This window comes from Ochlerotatus camptorhynchus, unplaced genomic scaffold (genome assembly GCF_037179485.1).
Source record: "Ochlerotatus camptorhynchus isolate MF236.1 unplaced genomic scaffold, CSIRO-AGI_Acam_v1.1 ptg000330l, whole genome shotgun sequence".
In the NCBI taxonomy this organism is placed as follows: Eukaryota; Metazoa; Arthropoda; class Insecta; order Diptera; family Culicidae; genus Ochlerotatus; species Ochlerotatus camptorhynchus.
In genome coordinates this window covers 14,762,429-14,787,079 of record NW_027040818.1, presented here as the reverse complement: position 1 = coordinate 14,787,079, position 24,651 = coordinate 14,762,429, and the positions used below count along the sequence as shown (strand labels likewise).

Below are 24,651 nucleotides of genomic sequence, written 5' to 3'. Positions count from 1 at the left end.
TCCCTGGTGTTGTTTTGCACGAAAAATGAACTCTTTTGATCTTACGGGACGTATTCAAAGGCCTTCAAGTATGTACCAATAAACAAGTCTCATTTCTATCCTCATTACTCTCCTTCAATTAATGCTCCAGCTCAAAACAATGAAGCTACTCCCGAACGGCATCCGTAGGATCAATAGTACGTAGCCGTACTTTCCCAACCCGGCGGGGAAGCATCCTTGTGGTTTTTGGCTCACTTACTCCGACGACGATGATAATACGAAGCCCCCACCTGGCTCTCACACTCGGTCAATGGCCAATCTCTTGTTGCAAATAGCAATCCTCCGGTGGCCACATGCTGTTCAAACTTGGCCCCCCGGAGGAGGAAGAGAAGAAGACTCAAAATAGTTTTCCCTGTGATACAGTGATACAGACACAAGGCGAGCTTTGGTTTTAATGGCCTCAATAGCAGCCTCCAGGGGATTCGGACACGGAGCTATAAGCGCTTGTGGTTTGAACAAGAGTCCGTCGGTGATACCGAAACTACTATTATCAACAGTAAATTCATCTTCCTTTTGAGGAAAACTCGTCTGGCAAGGCGTAGTTTGGAGTAGGTCATAATCAGAGCAGAACTAGTGAGGGTGTGTTTGTTTTTTTTTCCCGACATAACGACGAACCACATTTATGTTTATCGTCATTTGCTGACCACTCCTGTCGGGGTCTATCTGTGTGTTGGCAGAGGATGCTCTTGTTATGATACCTACCTTGTGTGATCGTTTGGTGTCGTCTGCCGAGATTTTTCCATTTTGAAATAACAAATTTCGTTGAATACTAATCAATTTCGATCTTCTCTTCTTCGCTTGCAGCACATGGTCCAGGGGATGGGACCGTTTCCGGGAGCCGCCGGATTCCCACCGTCGGCAGCACAGGCAGGCCTCGGAGCCGACGGGCTCTCGATGCAGGTCGTCAAAGGCGCTGGAGCAACCGGTGGTGGAGGTGTGGCCGGTGGAGGCGGTGGCCTGGCCATGACCGTTGCCGAACACCAGCTCAGTAGCCTCAAACAGCACCAGGAACAACTCAACCAGCAGCACCAGCAGCACCAGCAACAGCAACAGCAGCAGCACCAGCAACAGCAGCAGCAACAACACCACCAGCAGCAGCAGCAACAACATCATCAGCAGCAACAGCAGCAGGCGGTGGCCGCGGCAGCTGCCGCTCAGCTTGCCAACTCACAGACACTCAGAAATGTAGGTATCCGGTGGGGGGTTTGGATTTAAGGATGGGTTTCAATTATCGATGTGATGTATAGCAGGTTTGTAGGAATTTCACCAGACCGATTTAGGAGATTTCTAGATAGAGCTGGAATTAGGGCAAAACAGCTTTTGTAAACAATGACTTCTATCGATGATTTCTGGGAACTCAAGGCACGCCGACGCAGACCAACATAACCATCGGATAGTGGAACTCTGTCCCTACCCGATGAGGATGTTGGTTGCGTGGGCAAGCCAAGCCTTGAATTTCTAGAAATCATCGATAGAAGTCATTGTTTACAAAAGCTGTTAGGCCCTAATTCCAGCTCTATCTAGATTTGTCAAAGAGTCGAGGGAACGTTCGTTGTTCAATTTCTTCAAATTAGCTTGAAGATTAAGTCGTTCTTATTCTGACTTTAAGGTACTTCTGAATTTGAACAAAGATTATACAAATATGAGATTTTATTATTAAAAATACGTGTTAGACAACTGTTGTGGAAGTTCTCGGAATTTTTTTGAAGTACTTTGAACTTTTTTGGACTGAAGTTTCTGGAAATTTCTTGGAAGTTTACTCAAAAATTATCTGAAAACTTCTCTAAAATTAACTCTAAACTTTTATGAAATTCGCTAAAAACTTTTCAGAGGCTGCCAGAAAAATGTACTGAGTTTACTTCAGGATTAACTTCAATCCACCTGTGCATCAGCTCTCAAACCACGAATAAATCTCGAAATGTTGCTTGCAATTGAAACATATCATTGAAAATAGAAGGTTCTGTGCATTTTGCTGTCGATTTTAATATAAATTTACCTAGACATCACGTTTCTAAAGCTGATGCACAGGTAAAAAGTGAGGTTACGCGACGCCACTGAATTTGTGAAGCTCCCTGAAAACTGTTCTAAAATTCCCAGAAAACCTTTCTAAAATTCCCAGAAAAATTTTCTAATTTTTTTCTGATGTTCCCGTCAAAATTTAGTTTCTGAAATTCCCAGAGAATTTAACTGAAGCAGACAGAGAGCTTCCCTGAAGTATCCAGAAAAAGTATCTGAATTTCCCACAAAACGTTTCGGAGATTCCCAGAATACCTGTCTGAGGTTCCTAGAAAAACATCTGAAGTTCCTCAAAACTTCTCTGAAGCTCCTTGAAAACTTGTATAAAGTGCTCTGATATCGTTTCTAATGTTCCCACAACACTTTCCTGAAGTTCCCAGAGAACTTCGGTAAAGCAAAAAGAAAACTTCCCTGAAGTTCATTGGAAACATCACTGAAGTTTCCTAACAATTTCTCTGAAGTTTCCAGAAAAACTCTGATTCTCAGGAAATTTTGCTAACGCTCCCAGATAAATTATTTGAATTTCCTAGAAACTTCTCTTAAGCCCCCTAATTTTTTTTTCTAAAATTCTCAGAAAACTTTTCTAACCCTCCCAAAATTCTTCTCTCTGAAATTCCAAGGATTTTTTTTCTGATGTCCCCACAAAAATGTTGTTTCTGAAATTCCCAGAGAATTTCTGTGAAGCAAACAGAAAACATCCCTGAAGTTCCTAAACAAATCCCCACAAGTACTCAGAAAAATTCGCTGAATTTCCCATAATTAATTCCTGAAATTCCCAGAATACTTTTCTGAAGATCCTAGAAAGGATTCTGAAGTTCCCAGACAATCTTCTCTGAGGAACCGAGAAATCTTCGTTCATTTTTCAAAGAACTTTTCTGAAGTTGCCAGAAAATTTGTCAGATGTTCCCTCAAAACTTCATAGAACTACTTTGAACTTCTTTGATGTATTATGAACATCACTGAAGTTCCTGGAAACTTACTTGGAAGTTTACTCAAAGCTTATCTGAAGTTCCCAAACCAATTCTTTAAGGTTCCCAGAAAACTTCTCTAAAAATCCCTTAAAACTTTTATGAAATTCCCAGGAAACTTTCTGAAGCTCGCTTAAAACATTTTTAAAATTCCCGAAAACTTCTCTCTGAAATTCTGATGTTCCTACAAAATTTTAGTTTTTTTTTAAACATTATTTACGAGATTTTTAGCCAAATTTTTGTTTCTGAAATTCCCAGAGAATTTATCTGAGGCAAACGGAAAACTTCCTGAAGTTTCTAGAAAACATCTCTGAAGTCCCCAGAAAAATTCTCTGCATTTCCCAAAAAACATTTCTGTAATTCCCAGAATACTTTTCTAAAGTTCCCAGGAATAAATTGTGAAGCTCCCAGAATTTTTTTTTTGAGCTCCGAGAAATCTTCTCTGGTGCTGATGTTCCCAGAAAACTTCATTGATTTCCCAGAGAGCTTTTCTGAAGTTGCCAGAATGTGTTCTGATGTTCCTTAAAATCTTCTCCGAAGTTTTTAAAACTGTTGTTACATTTTGATTTTTCATACAAATATTGGAAAAAAAAATAATTAAAACTCTATAAAAGTCTGTTTTTTTCCTATTTTTCCAAAACAAATTTGTGTGTAAAAAAAAATGTTATCATGGCACAAAGTTGGACTCAAAAAAACCGCAAAAAGTTAGCTGTTTAGAGTCCAACATTTGTTCATGATAAAATAGAAAAAAAAAATATGTTTACACGTAAATTCTCAATTAATCTAAGGAAGAAGTTGATTATCTGGAATTTTAAATCATTTTCCAACATTTTTAGAAAATTCCAAATATGCCTCAAAATAATATAAATAAATTTGGGTGGCAAGCTTCTTCTCAAGTTCCCTGAAAACTTTTCTAATGTTCTCACAATAGTTTCTGAAGTTCCTAAACTTTTTTGAATTTCCCAGAACACTTGCAATCAACATTTCAGAAATTCCTGGAAAACTTTTCTAAAGTTCCCACCAGGGGTTGAAACTGTTGACGTTTTTTACTACACTCGCTTCGTTGTCGTGCGTGACAGTTTGTTTGTTTTCGTACTCTCATGTTCTCCCGTGGTCTCTCATACACAACACAAACGGTAGAACAACATTCGAGTAAAAACAAAATTATCAAATAACCAAGGTTGCAAACACTCATTTCAGCTAAAACAATGTTTTTCTAAATTATGAAATAATTAGATGCCATGATCAAATTTTGAATTGGTAGGATACAAGAAGAGGTTGCAAAGAATGTGTTTGACATATTAAACCTGTTTATTTCACTTCATGAGAGTCACAATCAGCGATTTTTCACAAACTCACTCACTCACTCACTCACTCACTCACTCAGCGATCAGCAAATCGCTGATTGTGACTCATAGAAAGCAAAATTTACAGGTTTTATGTTTCCAACGCATACTTTGTAACCTCTTCTTGTAAGTTACAAGTTAAACATGCCATCATACCATCTTTTGGTTTTATTATTCCGAAAAACATTATTTTAGCTGAAATGAGTCTTTGCAACCTTGCAAATAACTATCATGTGACATGTGTGATTTCGTTCTAATTCCTAAATTTGGTGTAAATTAAACCATTTGTGATCGGAAATGTTATTACCCGGACATCGTTGCTTGCTATTATGAGATAAACTAAAATACATACACTCGTGACGGTCTTCGGCGACAGTGTCGTATGACAGAGCCTGTCATATGACATTTTAGTTTGGTATTGTAATTTGATAGCTTGGCAAAGGCAGTCGAACATCATAAAAATGTGTCGACTACGGTGACCGCTTACAAGACTTGTTCCCATAATACTTTTCTGAAGTTACCTGATAACTTATCTGAAGTTACCTGATAACTTATCTGAAGTAAACAATAAACATCTGAAGTTGCCTCAAATCTTCTCTAACATTCTTAGGGAGCTTTTCGGATGTTCTCACAATACTTTTCTGAAGTTACCATAAAAATTCTCTGAATATCATAAGAAAACTTCTCTGAAGATCTTAGAAAACTGCTCTAAAATTCCTAGGATTTTTTTCTGAAGTTCCCATACTACTTTTCTGAACTTTCCACAATACTTTCCTTTAGCCCACTGAAAATTATCCAAATCAAACAGAAAGCTTATCTGAAGTTCCCAGACAAATCGCCTAATTTCCCAGAAAGCTTATTTGAAGAAAATTTTTCTGAAGTTCCTTCAAAACTTCACTGAAACTCCCAGGAAACTTCTGAAGTTCCCACAATTATTTTCTGAAGTTCGCAGGCAATAAGAAAACTTTTGGTATTCCCAGAAAATAAATCTTTTCTGAAGTTCCCAGAAAACTGAAACTGAAACAGTGAAGTTCGCAGAAAACTTCTCTGAAGTTCCCTGAACACTTCTCTGGAGCGTTAAGAAAACTTCTGAAATTCCTTGAAAACTTGTATGAAGCTGCCACAATACTTTTCTGAACTTTTCTGGAGTAAACAGTAAACTCATTTAATGTTAAGTTTTTTTTCAGAAAACTTCTCTAACACTTTCTTCTTCTCTTAAATTCCCAGGGAACTTTTCTGAAATTCGCACAATACTTTGCTTAAGTTCCCAAAATACGTTTCTGAAGCTCCCACAGAACTTCTCTGGAGCATAGAGAAAACTTCCCTGAGGTTCCTAGAAAACGTATGTGAAGTTCCTGAACAATTTCTCTGAAGTTTGCTGAAAACTTCCCTGAAGTTCTCAGATAACTTCTCTGAATTTCCCAAGAAAACTTCTCTGAAGTTCCTTCAAAACTTCTTAGAAATTCTTCAGCAGGGGAACAAACACTCTGATACCTGATATCACTTTTTACTTTGAATTTCACAGGAAAAGTTTTCAAAAATTCCTATTATACTTTTCTGAAGTTCATATATAACTTCTTTGAAGTAAACAGTAAACTTCCCTGAAGTTCCCAACAAACTTCCCTCACAACTTTTCCAATGTTCCCAGTAAATTTGTCTGAAGTTCTCACAATTATTTGTTGGAGTCCCAGATAACTTTTCAGAAAAGACAGAAAACTTCCCTAATATTCCCAAAATACTTTTTTGAAGTTCCCTAACAACTTCTCTACTTTTTTGAAGTTCCCTAAACTTCCTTGATGTTCCCAGAAAAATTATCTGAATTACCCTAGAAAACATCTCTGAAGCTCCCATAAAACTTTTCTGAAGTTCCCAGAGAACTTATCTGAAGCAAACAGAAAACTTTCCTGAAGTTACCAAAAAAATGCTTTGAGTTTCTTAGAAAACTTATTTCAAGTACTTTTTGTAAAATTTCCAGTTTTTGAAAAATTCTCGGAATTTCGCAGAATAGAGGTATGGATGTAATGTCGGCCTAAATGCCTCTAATTTGGACCCATACATAATTTCAGCAATCGACCAAATTCCCGATAGCGACCAAAAATATCCATTAGTACCGTCCCAATGACGCGTTCATCTAGATAAAATGGATAAATAGCAGATTTTTAGCTACGGATCCAATCTTAGATCTATTGGCCAACATTAAAGCCATTTCCCCTACTTCTATGAAGCTTAAAAAAAACTTGCCTGAAATGTTTTCTAAGCTTCCATTGAAAACATCTCTGAAGTTCACAGAAACCTTTTCTGAAGTTCCCATAATAATTTTCTGAAGTTGTCACAATATTTTTCTGAATTTCTCAGTGAACCTCTCTGAGCCCAACAGAAAGCTTCCCTGAAGTTCCAAGAAAAATGCGTTGAGTTTCTCAGAAAGCGTATTTCATGTTTTTTTTCTGAAGTTCTCTGTTTTTGATAAATTCTCGGAATTTACCACAATACTTTTTATAGCTCTCAAAAAACTGGTCTGCAGTTCCTTGAAACTTCTTCAAAATTCCCAGGAAACTTTGCTGAAGTATTTTGGGATACTTTTCTGAAGTTCCCAGAGAACATGCCTGGAGTTCCCAAAAAACTTCTCTTAAATTCCTTCGAAACTTCTCCGAAATTTCAGGGTTTTTTTTTAAGTTCATAGAGAACTTAACTTCCTGCAGATCACACAGTACTTTTCTGAAGTTCCTTGAGAACTTCTCTGAAGCAGATATAAAACTTCGCTGTTGTTCTCAGAATACTACTTTGAAGTTCCCTGTCAAGCTTAAGCTCTCTGAATTTCCTTAGAAAACATTTCTTAAGTTCTCAGAATACTTTTCTGTAGTTCCCATAATAATTTCCGGAGTTCCCACAATACTTTTCCGAAATTTCCAGAGAACTTATCTGCAGCAAACAGAAAGCTTCCCTGAAGTTTCAAGAAAAATGCTCTGAGTATCTTAGAAAACTTGTTTGAAGTATTTTTTTTTAGGAAGTTCTAAGTTGTTGAAGTTTCTAAAAAAATCTTGCATGATGTTCCCAGAATACTTCTGTGAAGTTCCCTTATAACTTCTGTCAAGTTCCAAGTAAACTTCTCTGAAGATCCCAGAAAACATCTCTAAAGTTCCTTCAAAACCTCTCTGAAATTCCCAATACTTTTCTGTTGTTCTGTTCTTCCAAGTTCCTATAAACTTATCTGAAGTTCCTTAAAAACTTTTTCTGAAATGCTCTGAAAACATTTTCAATGCTCTCTGAACTTCCTTTTTGAAGTTCCATGAACTTCACAAAAGATCCCAGAAATTTTCTCTCAAGTTTCCAAGAAACTTTTCTGAAGTTCCCAGAAACTTTTTTTTAAATTCCCAGAAAACTTCTTTGAAGTATCCAGAAAACATCCCTGCAACTCACAAAAAAAAAGTTCTCTGAAGCTCCTAGCAACTTCTCTGAAGGTCCCAGAAAAATTATCCGATTTTTCCAGAAAACTTCTCTGAAGTTCCCAGCAACTTCTGAACTACCCAGAAAACTTCTCGAAGGTTCTCGTACCTGAAATATTCTCTGAAGCTCCCAGAAAGCATCCCTGAAAAAAAAAACTCCAGGGAAGTTCTTTGTAAATTTCTGAGAAGTTTTCAGGCAATTCCAGCAAAGGGTTTTCAAGAGATGTCAAGAAAGTTTTCAACAAGCTTGAAAGGAACTTTAGTGATATTTGCAGGAAACTTTCGAGAAGGTGTCAGAGAATTTCAAATGAATTTTTAAGAAAATCTGGGCATTCAAATAAATTTTCAAAAAATTTAACAGCACTTCCGAGAAGTTTTCAGGAGGAGCTTCCAGCTTGATGTACGCTGGGATTTTCCTTAAAATTCCTTTGAAATTTTCTGAAACCTTCTCAAAAGTTCCTGAGTAATGTGTAGGATACTTTGAAGAAGGTTTCAGGAAACGGCAGAGAAGTTTTTAAGAAACTCCAGGTGAGTTTTTAGAAAGTTTCTGTAAATCTTCAGACTTTGCTTTTGTTTTATTATAGTCACTTTAACATTCTTGGGTCATGTGTCCGGGATGAGATTTGAACTCGTGGCTTTGGCGTGAGGGGTATGGATGTTAACCCAGTATGCTTTAGAATCTTTAGAGAAGGTCATCTTAAGATGTTCAGGTAGCTTCAAAGTAGTTCAGAAAAACTCAGAGAATTTTTCAAGGAACTTCAGTGAAATTTTGAGGAAATTTCTTCAAATAGATCCCTGAGTACCTGGCATTGAACCTCAGAAATCAGTAAATAATCGAACTAGATGCTATGCGGATATTTTTCAAATTTATCACGATGAATTTACTTTAGGGAACTTCGTTGTTCTCAATTGAAATCCTTACAGACAGAATGATCCTTATTCGGTTCTCCATTTCCAATTTCAGACTGTCAGCCAGTACAGCTCCCCATCAGTATTAGGCGTTCCGCCGGGTGCCGGTGCTCCGGCACCGACGTCGCTGGCCGCCGTCTCGCTGCCGTCGCTCTCGGCGATCGTCAGCAGTGCGGTAACCGCCAGCAGTACCACAGCAGTCAGCAGTGCCATCACCAGCAGCGGCGTCGGCGGTGCCGCTGGAGGCCCAGTGTCCGGAATCTCCAACGGAATTGAACAACAGACTGTTAGTATTGTGAGTATTGTCGTTCTTGACTCCCAAGGCTAAAAGCTTTCAAACCCGTCGTCTCATTTAGCCGCCGCACTGCTACAACATTGAGTAGCTTCTTCTACCCGCTTCGCTTTTTCTTTGTGCAATTAGCTGGTAAAATTTTCACACTGTTACAGCGCGTGCTAGTCAACGTAATTGAATGGAAAACTTATAATCCTTTTTTCTGAACGTCGGAAAACTCAAGCATCCAGCGTGTCGAAGTAGAGCCGTCGTCGTTGAAAATTCATCTTGAGTAGCACTGCGCTGCGGGGTTGCACCTTTCAGACCCCCGGCATTGCGCTGTATTACATTGGTAGGAAGAGAAAGACGAAAGCAAAACGCGAATGAAATCTCTGCTAATGAAGAATCCACGACGACGTCGAGGACGACGACGACGACGACGGACCGTGGCACTCCTTCTGTCCGCCATGCGGAACAGGTTAAAAGCTTTTTGCTCGCTATCTCATCAACATTTCAAAGATACTGACTGTGTATGGTGTGGTGCAGCAGTCCTCGCGTAAAGGGATTGAATTAAGGGGAATTTGCATCAGCCGAGCGTGTAGAGCGTGGATTACGGCTGAATGTTGACTAACTCCGTTGATAGTGGTAGCACATCAAAGGGGGATGAAATCTTTGAAAAGGACATTGTTTGGGTAAATATGCTTCAAAGGCAATGTTTTTGACAACCATTCAAACAAATTTGCCTTCCAGGAAACCTCGTTGGCTCAGTGGAGTTGATGGAAACCGGCGAGGTGTCCTTGAAGTTCTTTACTTGCCTGAGTACTAGGATCATTTTCTATGAAAATTTCTCATACTGCACTACACTCCAACTTTCTTAAACAAACATTAGCATCAACTTCTTCCCGTTCACTTAAATTTTACCCAACCCATTAGCGACGAAACGGAACCATCTGAGGCGTAACTTTGAAGGGTAGTTCTTTAAAAAAAAAGCTAGAAAGCTCACCACCAGCCAGCAACCGGCAGATTTAATGATAATGAAGATGAATTCTACCAACTCGTCGCGTCGACCGACGACGGGAAGGCTATTTGCGGTGAACTCTCTTTCTCTGGCCCGAGTGAGTCGTCGGAAAAATGTATTAAATTACTCCGCTCTGCTAGGAATAAGGCAAAAACAGGCTACAAGGAAACGGCAGAAATTAATTCGAAGATAGTTTCGCATTTCTTCTGCCTTCATTTCGTCCTTTCCCCGGTTTGGAGCAGTTTTGTGAAATTATGATGAGGGTGTCTGGACTTGATTGAATTATGGGGCCTTTCTGTGAAACTGGCCGCCGCCGTCGTCGTTGGTCGGTGTCAGGTGTAGCAAAGATGAAACATGAAGATGACGACGAGTCACGTGCGTGCATTCCGACCGACCAACCGACCGACGACGACGGGGCTGTGGCACGTACTGCTGATAGGGCTGATGAACCCCCGAACAGCAGGTGCAGCAGTTGAGGGTGATAGCGATGGTTTTTGATTGCTTCATGAGCATCTTGGGATGGTTCGGGAAATTTATGAACGGGTGGTAGCCTGTCAAATGGGATTCTCATTTCCGTTCCGATAAGTTTTGGAGGAAGTTTTGGGGTCGGTTGAAGACGTGGAATAGATGTATCGTATAAATCTTCGGGAAAGTTGTCTCAGGTGAAATTATTTTTGTTGCTGCGATTTGGAGGATTCGTGGTTTTCAGAAGAACGGAATGTTCTTCTAGTGATCCTCGAATAACAGTTTTCGTTATGGTTAAACGAGGTTCCCCTAGTGTAATTGGAGAATTTGTCTTTCGTTGCCATGCGATGCTATTTTCTGCACCGTTATTGGATTTTTTCCTATATCAGGAAAGTTAACCTTCAGGGAAACTCGGCAAACTTAGACAGTGAAAGTCCTTGGTGAGAATTTTCGTCAATCTGATCCTAATTTTCGATTAAAGAACGGAATCTCAAAATAAGAATTCTAAATTTCCCTGTAGATTAACAATCTTACTGAATGAATTTCAGATGACAAATTTTCCCTTGCAAGAAACCTCATTTGAAGTAGGAATTCAATGCTTCCAATTATTAAAAGTTAATTAAATTAAAAGATAGTCATTATAATTTTCATTCCAAATAAAGAATTTTCCTGACATAGAACTTCGCCAAACTCAACTTTTAAATGTTGTACAGATGTCCTGAAATCATAAAGTAACAAATTTTTAATTGATTAGATGAAATTTTCTTTGGTGGAACCTCAAAACATTCTAAATTAGCCTGTTCCTTCATGGAAGACAAAATTTACCTTTAACGATTTGTTTTTTTAAATCCTTCCATTGTATTTTTTTTCTGAAAAGAGGACCTCGCTTGACAGTGGCTTCCATTGCAAAGTAACGAGGTGATGATGGTGAAATCAAACGGATTATAATTTTTGATTTTCCAACATTATTTCGTTTTAAAAAATCGAAGTTTACGCTGATGTCAATATTATTATATTCTACGTGTTATTATTCTAGAGAAGAAATTTTTGGTTGAAATTAAGCAACTTTCTTCAAACAATTCATGAAGTGAATCCTGCCATCGAAAACAACAGATCCTTCCTCTTATTTTAACCTCAGTGTAGCCTTAATAATTCTCAGGGAACCTCGTTGATGGTCCTTTAGTGGCTTTCCAACGCAGTTCCTGGGAACCTCGGTGAACTAAACCATCATGATCAATCCAACGAGGTTCCCTGGAAGACAAAAGTGCTCCAATCGCCACAGTAAAGATAATTTAGCATTTCCATTGTTCTGTCAAAGCCTCCAATTAGTCAAATTCACGGTCCTTGTTTGGAACTAACGGACTGTAAATCATAAACGGCAGATCCTTCAGAGTGTTTTTTTTTTGTTCTACTGGCATTTTGCAATCAAATCACTCTCCACCAAACCCGGATCAAATCCTCGCAACACCCATCAAGTAATGGAAACCCAAACCAATTATCTTGCGTAATTAATCTCTGTGATAGATTGCCTCCCCCTTCCTAGCCTTCTCCATATTAGATAATGCATTTCACTGCTTATGACCGACCTCCTGAGTCCTGGTCCGGCTTCCTCCGCATCAAAAATTATTAGCAATGACAAGGCGAAAAAAAAAGAAGAAGGAAAACTTCCGGCCCGTTTTCCCTTCGGCACTGGAACCACGCCAGTGCGGTCAGCTTCTTTCAGCGTCAATCGTTGTTAGAATGAAATGATGTGCGGTCAGTGGACGTTGTCAGCTTCAATCGTGGTCTCCCGGAGAAAATTGATGATTCCGATCCTGATGAGGATGACGATGACGATGCTGCCTGGGTTTTCGGATCCAATTAGGGGGCGATTCTGCTCTCTTCCTCACCAGTGTGGTGCGTGGCAGGCTGAAATCGATTGATCGACTCCGATTGTATGTGTGCACGGCGCCCACTTGGTTGAAAAATGCTTTTACCTAGTGGGTGTGTAAGATGGTACATACAAACACACACGCACATACACACGGCTGGCGTTATTGATGACCGAAACGTTTCCAAATGTCTTGAGCAAATTGATTCTCTGATCCCTCTGCTTTGTTGCTGGCAGCATTCAGTAGTAGCAGGACGACGAATGTTCCATGATATCGTAGGTGGAATTGTGAAAGTACAACATTTTTCAGTGTCATCCAAAACCTGACGGGGGGTGGGGTTGATTGGTTGAAATGGAATTTAGTTCAATAGACAATTTTCTTTAGTTCGTTGTCAGTGTGCAATAGCCATCAAGATGGAACTCAAGTGACATGCATGTTCCTTGCACATGGTTGGAGCTCGGTCGAGTGCAAGAGACTGAAAATCGGAAGCGGGACGGGAAAAAGGAGGTCATGCATGAATGAACATCGTCGATGACAATTTTGCTGTCGAAATTGCCGTATTGGAGAGTGGTAAACAGTTTTGGGTTTTGGTGAATTTCGTGCTGGAAGGCGAAATGGGTTTTGAGGAGCGAAATTTCCCTGCTCCGCAACCTCGTTGACGGTTTGGAATTATGGCAAATCCACGAGGTTCCCTGGAGGGGCAGTATAAAATTTGATAAATTTAAAACTACCAGTAGATTCGACGTTCTAGACGTTAAAACGCTTTAGATATTCTTTTTAAATGTTTTAACAATAGATCAATATGACTTCAGTTTCATTGATAGTAGTTGAATTGATCTCAACCTCGTTGTGGAACATAAAATTGTTTTTTCTCAAACAGAGGACTTCGTCAAAAACATTCAGCTAAAAGTTATATTAAAAAAAAATATTCAACCAAACCGATTTCTCTTCCAGGGAACCTCGTTAAAACGATGTAAACTTGTAACTTTACGAGCTTCCTTCTGCCATAAGTATTTCTCCTTGCCAAATGATACTCATTGAGCTTCCCAAAGGCCGAAAGTTAAAAAAGACGCTTCAAGAGCAATTTGTCATCCGTTTTAATGTAAAATGTTTCATGAGGGAACCTCGTTGCCTTTCTCCAGTGTATGCAAATAAACGAGGTTCCCAGGCTTGGCTTTAGTTAACTAGAAGGCACATGCTAAATTGAGAGCAGTTTGGGATTCATTTTAATGCGTGCTTCTGTAAAAAAAAACTGTATAATGAATGAGAGACGGATTAGTAGTTTCCATTTAATTCCACTAACTTTAATTGTTTATCGTTGACAGATGCACGTATTTCGTCTACAGTGTGCAGACTTCTTCCGAGTTTTGTACTAATAGTCGAGATCACTCGGGAAATACGATTGAAAACTTTGATGAGGGAACCTCGTTGCATTTTCTACTCAGTGTAGTGTGCTCCTTTCGATGCTTGTTCTTTTTCTTCTTTAAATGATCGTTTCAAAATTTCGAATTAAACTCTTCAGTTCATTTGATTTGATGACTCTTTGAGTAACCTTTATCTCGACCAGTTGAATTTGATGATGGAAATTTTGGACGAGGTCAGCGCGTTGCTTTTCTACGGATAAAAACTTAAAAATTGAGGTTCCCTGAACGTTATTCTTTTCGAGAATCTTAGTTCAATTATTGAATTTTGTCATCTCCCCAAAATTTATTCGTGTAATTTTTCCACCAGGTTCCGTGAATAAAATTACTCAATTTTATTAATTCTAATCATTCAATTTCCATCCCAAAATAACCGTCAACCCTAGTCAACCGAAAAAAGTCACTATGGATAATAAAAAAAAAGTCACACCATCTCAGGTTTTCCGCTAACGAGGTTCGGTGTTTTGTTTTTCGATCTTCACATAATTTTTTTTTTCTTTGCCCGCCAGGCAGCATGAGTCCCCTTAATGAGTCCTTTACCGCTTCTATCCTTCGTCCGATAATGATGTCACACACACACCGACATTGGCATAGCTTCTGTTCGCTTTCGCTTGGATGGTGAAATTGAACCCTCCCTTAGAATATGAACTGTTGTCGGTTGAACTTTGGAAGCTTGATTGAAATTGATTCACAATTACAGAAAGCTATCTTTGATTGTTGCATTTTGTTCAACTTACAGCAGAGAATCTCGATTGGTTTCTAGAAACACATTTACCACAACGAGGTAACCTGATACGCAATTTGCTGCAAACACAGTTTTCATCGATTTACCGAAGGAGACAACCTCGTTTCAGTGAAATACTTTTTTACAATATTTGACTTTATTTTGCTACGGTTAAGTGACTTGTAAGTCAAGTTTTTTTTTTTTGTGAGATTTGCTGTTTTGCTTTGCCTATTTTTTCTCAGTATCTTTTTTCGAAAACTATTTGAGATTATTACGAACTTCGTGAGGGGATTTAGATTCTCTGAGAAAACCAATAGCATTGTGAAACGCCTTTAAAGTAAAGTGAAAAACGAAAAGGCAATCAGGTTACCTTGTTGCTGTAAAATAAGTCTACAGGTGCAAATTTTCATGCTCCAATGCTAAAATATGTCAAATAATGGTGTATATTTGTCTTAACCGTCTCAAGAGCACATGATGATAACCTTTCTTATTTCACATCATATCCTGGCTGCAAAAAAAAACTAAGCTTTTCTTCAAGGTTCAGACATAATTAATTATGAATTTGAAAATTTAAAAATAAAACCAGCAGGGAACCTCGATTGTTGTCCAGAAATCCATTAGTTAAACGAAGTTTCCTGATAAGCAGTTGATTGCAAGAAACAGTTCTCATTTATCAAGAAGGTCACCTCGTTTCCTTGAGCTACTTTTAATAATACTTGAAGCTGTCATAGTCAAACAAGGGCCTTCAGTTTTTAAATATAAGTTCTCAATTAAATCTCGCGAAACTTCACTCAATTACGAACCAGTTTTTGCAATAAATACTCAAATCTTCGTGTGGGAACCTTGACCATTCCTCAGAATACCGATACACTAATGAGGTTCCTTGGGAAGTAAAATGAAAATAGGAACTTGTATCTACAATTTAGACAAACAGGCAACCTCGTTGCAGCGAAATATTTTTTTTTATTATTATTATTTTCCACTTAGCACTTGCTCTCGAAGTCCCTGTAATTGAGAAAGCATTCTGAAGAAAATTTAGTCGAAATTACTTCTTATTTTCGTTCCTATGTTGCAATGAACATAAAGCTATTCCAAATCGCAGTGAGCGAACCTCGACCCTTTCTGAGAGTGTCGATGCCTTAACGAGGTTCTCTAGAATGCAAAATGAAAATAAGAACATTTTTCTTCAATCAAGACAAACAGGCAACCTCGTTGGTATTATATATCTGTCTACTGACGGAAAAGAGTCAAACTTGAACTCATATAATACTAGTAAACTTAAAACGAAGTTGTCCTTCAAGAATGCATACAAAATTATATATTTAAGAACATGCAGCAGGAAAGCTTTTTTATTTCCCAGTAATCCATGAGCTCAACGAGGTAACCTGATTAGCAATTTGTTCCGAAAATCAGTTTTTATCGAGTTTACCTCGTTTCCTATAAACAGGAGAATCTATTTCAATCTATTATCAATTATCAATTATTCTCTCGAACCAACGAAAGACCAACTATTCGCTATCCACGGGGTTGTCTAATACCTACTTTGGTATTTAACAATGTTTTAATTACAAGTCTTCGCGAGGGAACCTCGATCTTTTCCAAGTATACCGATGGCTTAACGAGGTTCCCTGCGAAGTAAAATCAAAGCAGGGTCACTTTCCTTCATTTTCGACGAACAGGCAGCCTGGTTACTCGAAAATAATGGTCAATTGACGATTAATAATTTCTTGTGGTTTTCCACTAAACCAAATTTGAACTTTAAAAAAAGTAAATTAATTTAAAATGACTGGCTTTGAAATTCCCTGAAATGTTTAAAGTACCCCTTATGGGGTGAGAGACCATAACGCTTACCACTACACCACCGCACAGTGGTCTAAAAGTGCCAAAACGTGCGTTTTTTGTTTATGCAAAAACGGTCCATTTAAGCCATAATAGTGTCTTCGAAGAATTTGCAAGAGAATGGAGCAAAGTTTTAGACAATATTAAAACAAACATTTTTGCTCAAGACGTCAACCCTCTATCTCTTATGTTTACAGAGATATGTCATTTTTTTTTGGTATGAGCCTTCAGAAAATCACTTTTTGCAAATAACGTTTCAGGAAGTAATTGTTTGACATTAGTAGGGTAGAGAACTACTTCGGCCTAAGCGCCCATTTTGGGCCTATCAAGCAGAAAACATCAAATAACAGGTTAACGATCAGCGTTAACAGGTAAATTATCCGTTTGGTACGATATTTTAGTTCAAATGCTACCGACGAAAAAAAATAAGAACGCGTGATATTAATGTTTGCACCCAATATTCTCAAAATAAATGAAGCGCTCCGACCGAATCAATTTTCAACTTCATCCGATAGGCCGAAGTGAATTCATTGGCGTTTCAATGCGTTCGGCCGAGTCTAGAATCCGTAGGCCGAGTTTGGCGTCAAGAAGCAGTGTTAGACTTTTGACAATATCTCAACGATTGGTTTCTTTTTATCAAATCTTACGGTACATACGGAAAGGAAAATAAATTTGGAAGCCATGAGTAATAATAACATTCCGGTTGGTACTAAACTACGCTAGATTAAGAAAGACTAAGTGCGGGTTATGTTCTAAACTAATGTTTGTTTTTTTTAAAAATACGCCATTTTGTATGGGGAAGCAAGTCCCTATCGTCAATATTTCTTGGGATATTCAAGGTTTTGATCCAAAATTAGCATTATTTCCATGGCCAATAGCTCGAAGTCGGGCAAAATTGGGTAAACCAGGTTGATTACATTTGAAAGTATACTTAAAATGCTGCCCAATGCATACCAAATCATTCGTCTTCTTTAGTATTCTCTGCTGATCTGCTTATTACCTAATCTCTTTAAACCTGTTTAGCGTTGTTTCGTAACTACGGGCATTGTATCAATCATTGGTGATCTGGTAGATAACATGATCTGAACTGCAGGATAATTTGGAGACCATTGAGCTACTTATAAACATCAAAATCGGTTATAAGTGATGCGCTGAAACTCTTTGAACATGTTTGGGTAGGTGTTGTCACTGAGGGAATCGTGCAGGTCTTAGTTGATGAACTCCAGGACAATTTGAAGAATCTAGAACATCTTATACACATAAAATTGAAACGTAAATGATCTGCATAATCGTCATGAATCTGTTAGGAATTGTTTGGTTACTGAAGGTCTTGTATCAGTATATGGTTGATCTGGTAGATAATTAGATCTGAACTCCAGGGAAATTTGACCAATGCTACCGACACCAGGGAGGTAGCTCCCACACCTGGACCCTACCTATCGATCCATCATCTACTCATGGACCGGGGACCGAAGGAAGGCGTTGTCAGAGATTTTAGAGATCAGAAAATCCCGGCGGCGCCGACTAGGATTTAACCCAGGCCTTCTGGGGTGAGAGGCAATCACGCTTACCACTACACCACCGGCACCGCTGTCCTTGAGAATCTTATACACCTCAAAATAGCATATAAGTGATGCGCAAAAACTCCATGAACATGTTTGGATAGGTGTTGGTTGATCCAGTAGACCAAATAGGTTGAACTCCTGGACAATTTGGAGACCCTAGAACATCTTATACACATTGAGCATTGTATCAGTCATTGATCATCCGGTAGATAATTTGATCTGAACTCCAGGATAATTTGGAGAACCTTATATATATGATAGTTATGCTTAATGAAAATGTTTGTACAGGTGTCGCCACTGAGAGCATCGCACAAGCCTTGATTGATCCAGTAAATCAAATAGTCTGAACTCCAGGTCAGTTTGGAGTACTTAACATGGCAGAGTATTATCCGTCTCTAAATATATCGTAGGTTTTGGAGATCTAAGCCTTTGAGTTTGGCTATAAACTGGTGTTTTCATATCTTTCCTATATAGTTGACGCCCAAAACTACAACTTTGCTGAAGAAGGTATGTAGTTATCTATTACTTTTGATTTTATACAACCAATCATAAAGCGTAGTCATACAACGTCATTTATTCGGGTTTGAGCCATTTTTGAAAATTTTAAGTCTATTTTCATCTATTTCCTCTGTTATCCGGTTGAACAGCCTTCAATGTTCCCGACTATTCTGAACAGGAGGAAACCTCGTTAACATTTAAAATTCCATATTAGATCCGTTGCTCCAGCCTCCCTTAGCTCAGTCGGTAAAGGCGCAGCTACAAAGCAAGACCATGCTGGAGGTGGCTGGGTTCGATTCCCGGTCCGGTCTAGGAATTTTTCGGGTTGGAAAATTTCTCGACTTCCCTGGGCATAGAAGTATGATTGGACTTGCCACACAATTATACCAATGCAAAAATGGTACAGGCATCGAAAGCCCTCAATTAATAACTGTGGAAGTGCATCTAGAACACTAAGTTGAGAGCACGCAATAAGCTAGTATGCGATATGCAATAAGCTTTAAATGCGAAGAGGAAGAAGAAGATCCGTTGCTGAAAATTTAGTTAACGGAATAAACCAATACATTTAAATCAATGTTCCTCGTTCCTTTGTGAGGCCTCCTACGAATAAATGAGGTTCCCTGATTAGCATTTTTTTTTCAATCTATGTAGATCATTTTAACCAACGAGACAACCTCGTTTCTTCAAATTTAAGGTTCGAAATCGACCATGTTTTTTTATTTCGAATGTATTTTCCATCTGAGGTTCCCTTGATTTTAGTTTTACATAACAAACAGTTTTTCGATAGTTAAACTTCACAGGAAATCTCGTTTTCTCCTGCGATGTAGTTTCAAATTTCATGCAAAATACTTCGAATCGGTTGCTGGCAATTTAGTGGTCAGAATATACCGTGGAAATAACATCGAGGTACCTCGTTGGTTTGTGAGATCTCGAATGAATAAACGAGGTTCCCTGGTTAAGATAGTTATTGTTTGATCAATTTTAATCATCTTAACCAAACAGGCAATCTCGTTTATTCAGATTTGAGCTGGGAAAACGAATGTTTTTGAAAATTTAATTTTGTTGAACGAGATTCAACGTTCAACTAGTTTCCATTGTTAAACGTATGTACAGCTTTCAGTGTTCCCGGCTATTCTAAACAGCGATACAATTTAATTCGTAGTAGATAAGATCCGTTGCATTTAAATCAAGGTTCCTCGCTCCTATGTGAGATCTCCTACGAATAACAGAGGTGCCCTGATTAGCAATTATTCAATCAATTTTGATCATTTTAACCAACGGTTGCTGGAAATTTAGTCGTCAGAATGTTCCGCGACAAATACATCGAGGTACCTCGTTCGTTTGTGAGATCACCAACGAATAAATGAGGTTTCCTGGTTAAGAAAGTTTTTGCTTGATCCTTTTTAATCATTTTATCCAAACAGGCAACCTCGTTTATTCGAAATTAAGCTGGGAAATCGAGTATTTTTGAAAATTTTAATTTAATTTTAAACCTAATTTTAACGAGGTTCAATTGTTATCAGTATCTACAGCCTCCAATGTTCCCGACTATTCTGAACAGTGGTAAAATATAGAATTCCGTGATCCGTTGCGTAAAATTTAGTTAACGCAATAAACCACCAAATTTAAAAAAAATCAAGGTTCCTTGCTTCTTTGTGAGATATCATACGAGTAAATGAGGTTCCTTGGTTAGCAATTATTCAAACAATTTTGATAATTTTAACCTTCGTTTCTTCAAATTTGAGGTTGGGTATCGACCATGTTTTTTTTTAATTTCGAGGGTTTTTTTAAACCTGAGGTTCCCTTGGTATCAATTTGAGATAACAAGCATTTACCGATAATTAATCTAAACAGGACACCTCCCTCTTTTTCTTCTGCGATGTAATTTTAAATTCCTTAAAAGATACTTAGAATCGGATGCTGGAAATTTAGTCGTCGTTGCAATCACATCGAGGTACCTCGTTCGTTTATGAAATCTCCAGCGAATAAATTAGGTTCCCTGATTAGGGCATTTATTGTTAGCTAAATTTTAACCATTTTAATCAAACAGGCAACCTCGTTTATTCAAATTTGAGCCGAGGCAGTCGACTATTTTTGATCATTTTAATTTTATTTTCATGTTCCCGATTATTCTGAGCAGTAAACTTCGTTTCCCTAGCAATAATATTTAACATTCCGTGTTAGATAAAACCCTTTGTGAGATCTCCTACGAGTAAATGAGGTTCCCTGATTAGCAAATAACCTAGTTTCTTAAAATTTTCGATTGGACATCGACCGTGTTGTTTTTTTTTTTTAATTTCGAGGGTGTTTTCCATTTGAAACATTAACTTTCATCATCGTCTCAAATAATCCGATCATGACAAATAGTGCTGCAGTTAAAAATTATTACCAACCAGCACTCACCCGGCGTACTTCGAATTTCGAGTGCTCAATTACCTCTAGCAGCAGTAATAATTCTCCCGCCATATCAGGTAATTTCCACTTTGAAGATAAGAACCGTCCTTCTTTTACTATTTCCATCCATTTACCACTCTGTTTTTTTACTATTTGACTCATTTCTTTCCGTTTTATAGTCCATCACCTCCCAGCTGGACGGAGTCGTTCGAATTACAGTATCGTAATTCGTCGTAGCAGTTGTAACTCAATTCTTCTCCCGGATCCAGGACGGGAAAAAGGGGAGTTAATTTTTCATTTACGACTGTTCGTTTCTCTGGGCTCTTACGTTACGCACTCAAATTTGAACTGTAAAATTTGCATGCAGAATTTGTCGGATTTCATTACATTTCCCATATTAAAACTATCGATGTGCGTAAAATGTAATGAAATCTTATAACATTTGCCTGATTTCCTTGCAGTTGTGGCATGATTTAAAATCGAATAGGGGATAATCAAATCAACCTTTCGGTGCAAAGGTTGAGAGTTGCTTCCACTAAGATCCTGCACATTTTTTTTCCACCGATGCTGGAGTCGGAAAAATCTCACCTTTTCCCTGCGTTCCCTTTCCTCGAGCAAGTGTAACTGTGGATGGAGAATGAGAATTTTCTCGGTAAAGGGCTGACTTTTACTGTTTCAAGTTTAATGAAAAAATGATGGCCGCCGGACCGGAATTGCAGTTTTGTAGCACTTTCTGGGTTTTCTCATTGTGCCGTTCCTGGGGTCCATTAAATGCGAAGTTGTTGGAACCCTGGGGGACGGAGGAATTGAGAGGAAAGTTTCAATTTCACAACCTGCTACTACTACTACTACTGCTACTGCTACGACTGCCAAAGGGAATTGAACGGTGGCTATAAAGTGCAGCTAATAAATTAAAGATGAAGATGTTAAGTCGTTAGGACTTTTGTGTTTTCCAGCGGAAATTACTTACCAGGGTAGCTGCCATTAATGGGAAATTTTCCCAGGACGAGCGTTGGGAAAAACTTTTCCCCTGACTCGGCATTTGTTGATCGCTAGCAAGCTTCAATTCCACATCACTTTGCAGCAAATCTCGGAGCTTCTCTTTTGCGCTATTTCATTAAGCTGTGAACCACTTTGCTGCTGCCGCGATGCGAAAAACAACAAATAGGTCAACGGAACTTCGACGTACTCGACGATTGTGTCTGTCTAAAGCTGTGTGCATCATCATGGGTCCCTTTTGTCTGGCTTTTTTCCTTTGTATTTCAGAAGCAAACGGATACGGATGGAATTATGACACGCGGAGAAGATTTATCATCCTTCGTAAATGAGTCGTGGGCGGTGACGTCCTCGTTTGGAGGTTGGTGTTATCGAGCGAGAGAAAACGTTCTTTGTTGATGAAATTTGCATCGTATTTTTCCCACAAGGAGGCTGCCTGGGTTGTTGGATGGATGAAAATTATCCATACTATCGCTGGGATCACCAGGCAACCTCGTTTAGCAACCGCTGGTTCCAAAATCAAACGAGGTTCCCTGGAAACTTCACTAGTTCATGTTTAAGAAAAGTAATTTGAATCGTTTTTACTAGGCTCTTGAGATTTTCCAACAACTAACGCTTTAGTGGACAACTGAAAGCTTTAGCGTTGCTCGGTAAACACTTCATCCAAAAACCGTTCAAAACTGGCAATCAAAGAATGAAAAATATCATTTCTAAATCTTGAAGGTTTCGCAGAATCATGAAATATTACTCGACGAACGCTTCGCTTCAAAACAGATGAAAACTTCTAGCGTTTCTCCATCAAACTTTTCCCCCACTTCCCATAACCAAGAACTAGGACAGGTGTGCTTCTATTAATCCTATTTACTACTTAACGTAAACATTCTCCAAATGGATTCCAGCCGGAAAGTTTATCGCCAAGTTCCATCGGACTGGAACTTTTCCCATTCCAGCTGGTTCCAGAGTCCATCCTCACGTTGCAGGCAAAGGAAAATTTGTTTTTCTTTGCGATTGAAACTGCAATATACGTCTCCTTGAAAGTTTATCCAGTCCTGCCATACAAAGCCGATAGATGCACAACATGGACTCGGAAATTGCACCACAACGGGGCGGTGTCATAAAAATCCGACAAGAGACGCAAAGTAGTTTCTGCTCAAAATTGCCACAGAGGAAAATCCCAGCTCTGGGTTGAGCACAGTAAACTCGGTGCGCCGTGCCAGTTGCCATTATTCAAATCTAGCGTGATTACTCTCTTCAGGGGGGAAAAGGGAGGAATCCGAGAACCGGTTTCCGGATGGCATTCACTTGCATACATATTTTATGTTTATGGATGATCTTGGCTGGTGGTTCCGGCAAAATAGAAAAAAATGAAAAGGAAATCTTCTCTACGGGAGGAAAATATGTGAACCATGTTGGGTGAGGGAAGAGAGATTATAGAGAATGTTCATCTGCTGGCGTCTCATAGTTGCGTTACATATGGTATTATGACAATAATCTTCTAAGAAGGTTAGAAAAGCTGAAATCTTATTTTTGGATTGACGATCCTATAATTTTTGCCGTAGGATTACGTCTTTCGGCAACAAATTAGGGGTTCAATTTTAAAAAACCAAAATCGACCGCGTTACGAAAAGTGGTCTGTTTTTACCCACTTATAACTCTGTCAATAGTGATTGGATTTTAATTCTAAACAAGCCAATCGATTGAAAATTTATCCACGAATCTGCTTTATCACACTTTATCAATGTTCAATGAGTCACTATTGAAAATTACACAAATAACCAACTGTTGCAATGGTGATCAAAATTATCACCGATTGCCTGCTAAAAGCACTTTCCCTAACACAGATTTCAAAATCGAATTCCATCCGGTCTCGCTGCACCGTTATTCAATCACCGTGTGTGGTGGTGTCAGGTCGGTCGGAACAAGGTTAATTTTGTCATCAAAGATGCGTTTCCGTGATGGGAAAAAGTGGTTTCCCTAACACAGTCGCCGAATATTGGTACCAAGTACGAAATCCTTTGTCAAATCAACGGTAGTGTCCTGGATACAACCTCTTACTTTTTTGTGATGCGTTTGTCGAGCAACGCTTGAAGTTAATGATAATAACGGGTTTAGATATAATGTTTGTCCTACTAAGCATAAGTCGCACTTTAGCTTTCTTTTTCAAACGGGTTTGAATATGAAAGTGGAGTGTTTCTACCACAGATGACTTCCAATTTGTATTCACCTTTCCGGTACATTTGAAAAAGAGTCACAAATTGTCTATATTTTATTAAAAAATAAAACCCTGCTTCTTGAATCTAATTTAGGTCTACGAATTTTAATTTCGTACGAACACATTGAGACGCCATAGGATTTACTTTGACATACGGATGAAGTCTTAAAAGGAAAGGCAAATGGATTTGCTTGGAGCGAAAAAATATAATGGGTGTAAACATTCATACAATGCGTTCTTTTAGACCTTGTGTTGTAATTTTTGAACTAATGTTCCGTCAATATCAAGTACGGCAGAGTGGACTGCAACATTTTAGTCAATTTTTCACTTCTTACTTCTGCATGAAAAATGTAGAAATATAAATTGTTTGCTCAAGATCTCGCGACGAATAATATCTGTAGTAGTCTCAAAATGTCGGAGTAGTCTTCTGGCTTCCTTCAGGAGCTTCTTCTTCTAACTACCTCCGGAAGGTTTCTTTCGATTCCATTTGAACGATTCACCCTCCTTTATTCTTCTGGGAGATTCTTCTGACTTCCATTGAATGTATTTCCCGACTACTCCCGGTTCTGGATTATCCCAGGAAGGCTCTTCCAATTTTTCCCAAAACTTTGTTCCATCTTTCCGCGGAGGCTAGTTCCAGCTTATCACTCCGAACA

The 24,651-nt window shown here is 38.6% G+C and overlaps 1 protein-coding gene across 14 annotated transcripts in view; it reads left to right on the top strand.

The window, feature by feature from the left end:
- The window catches only part of LOC135708360 (RNA binding protein fox-1 homolog 1-like), a 953,484-nt gene that overhangs the window by 548,301 nt on the left and 380,532 nt on the right, over positions 1-24,651 (top strand). For all 14 annotated transcript variants that reach the window (XR_010518292.1, XR_010518293.1, XM_065230430.1 and 11 more), the window contains 2 exons: positions 844-1,224; positions 8,777-9,016. Coding sequence is in view for 12 of the 14 variants with exons in the window: in XM_065230430.1 (XP_065086502.1) it covers positions 844-1,224; positions 8,777-9,016 (621 nt within the window). In the remaining 2 variants the exon portion in view is untranslated. The remainder of the gene's footprint in view (positions 1-843; positions 1,225-8,776; positions 9,017-24,651) is intronic.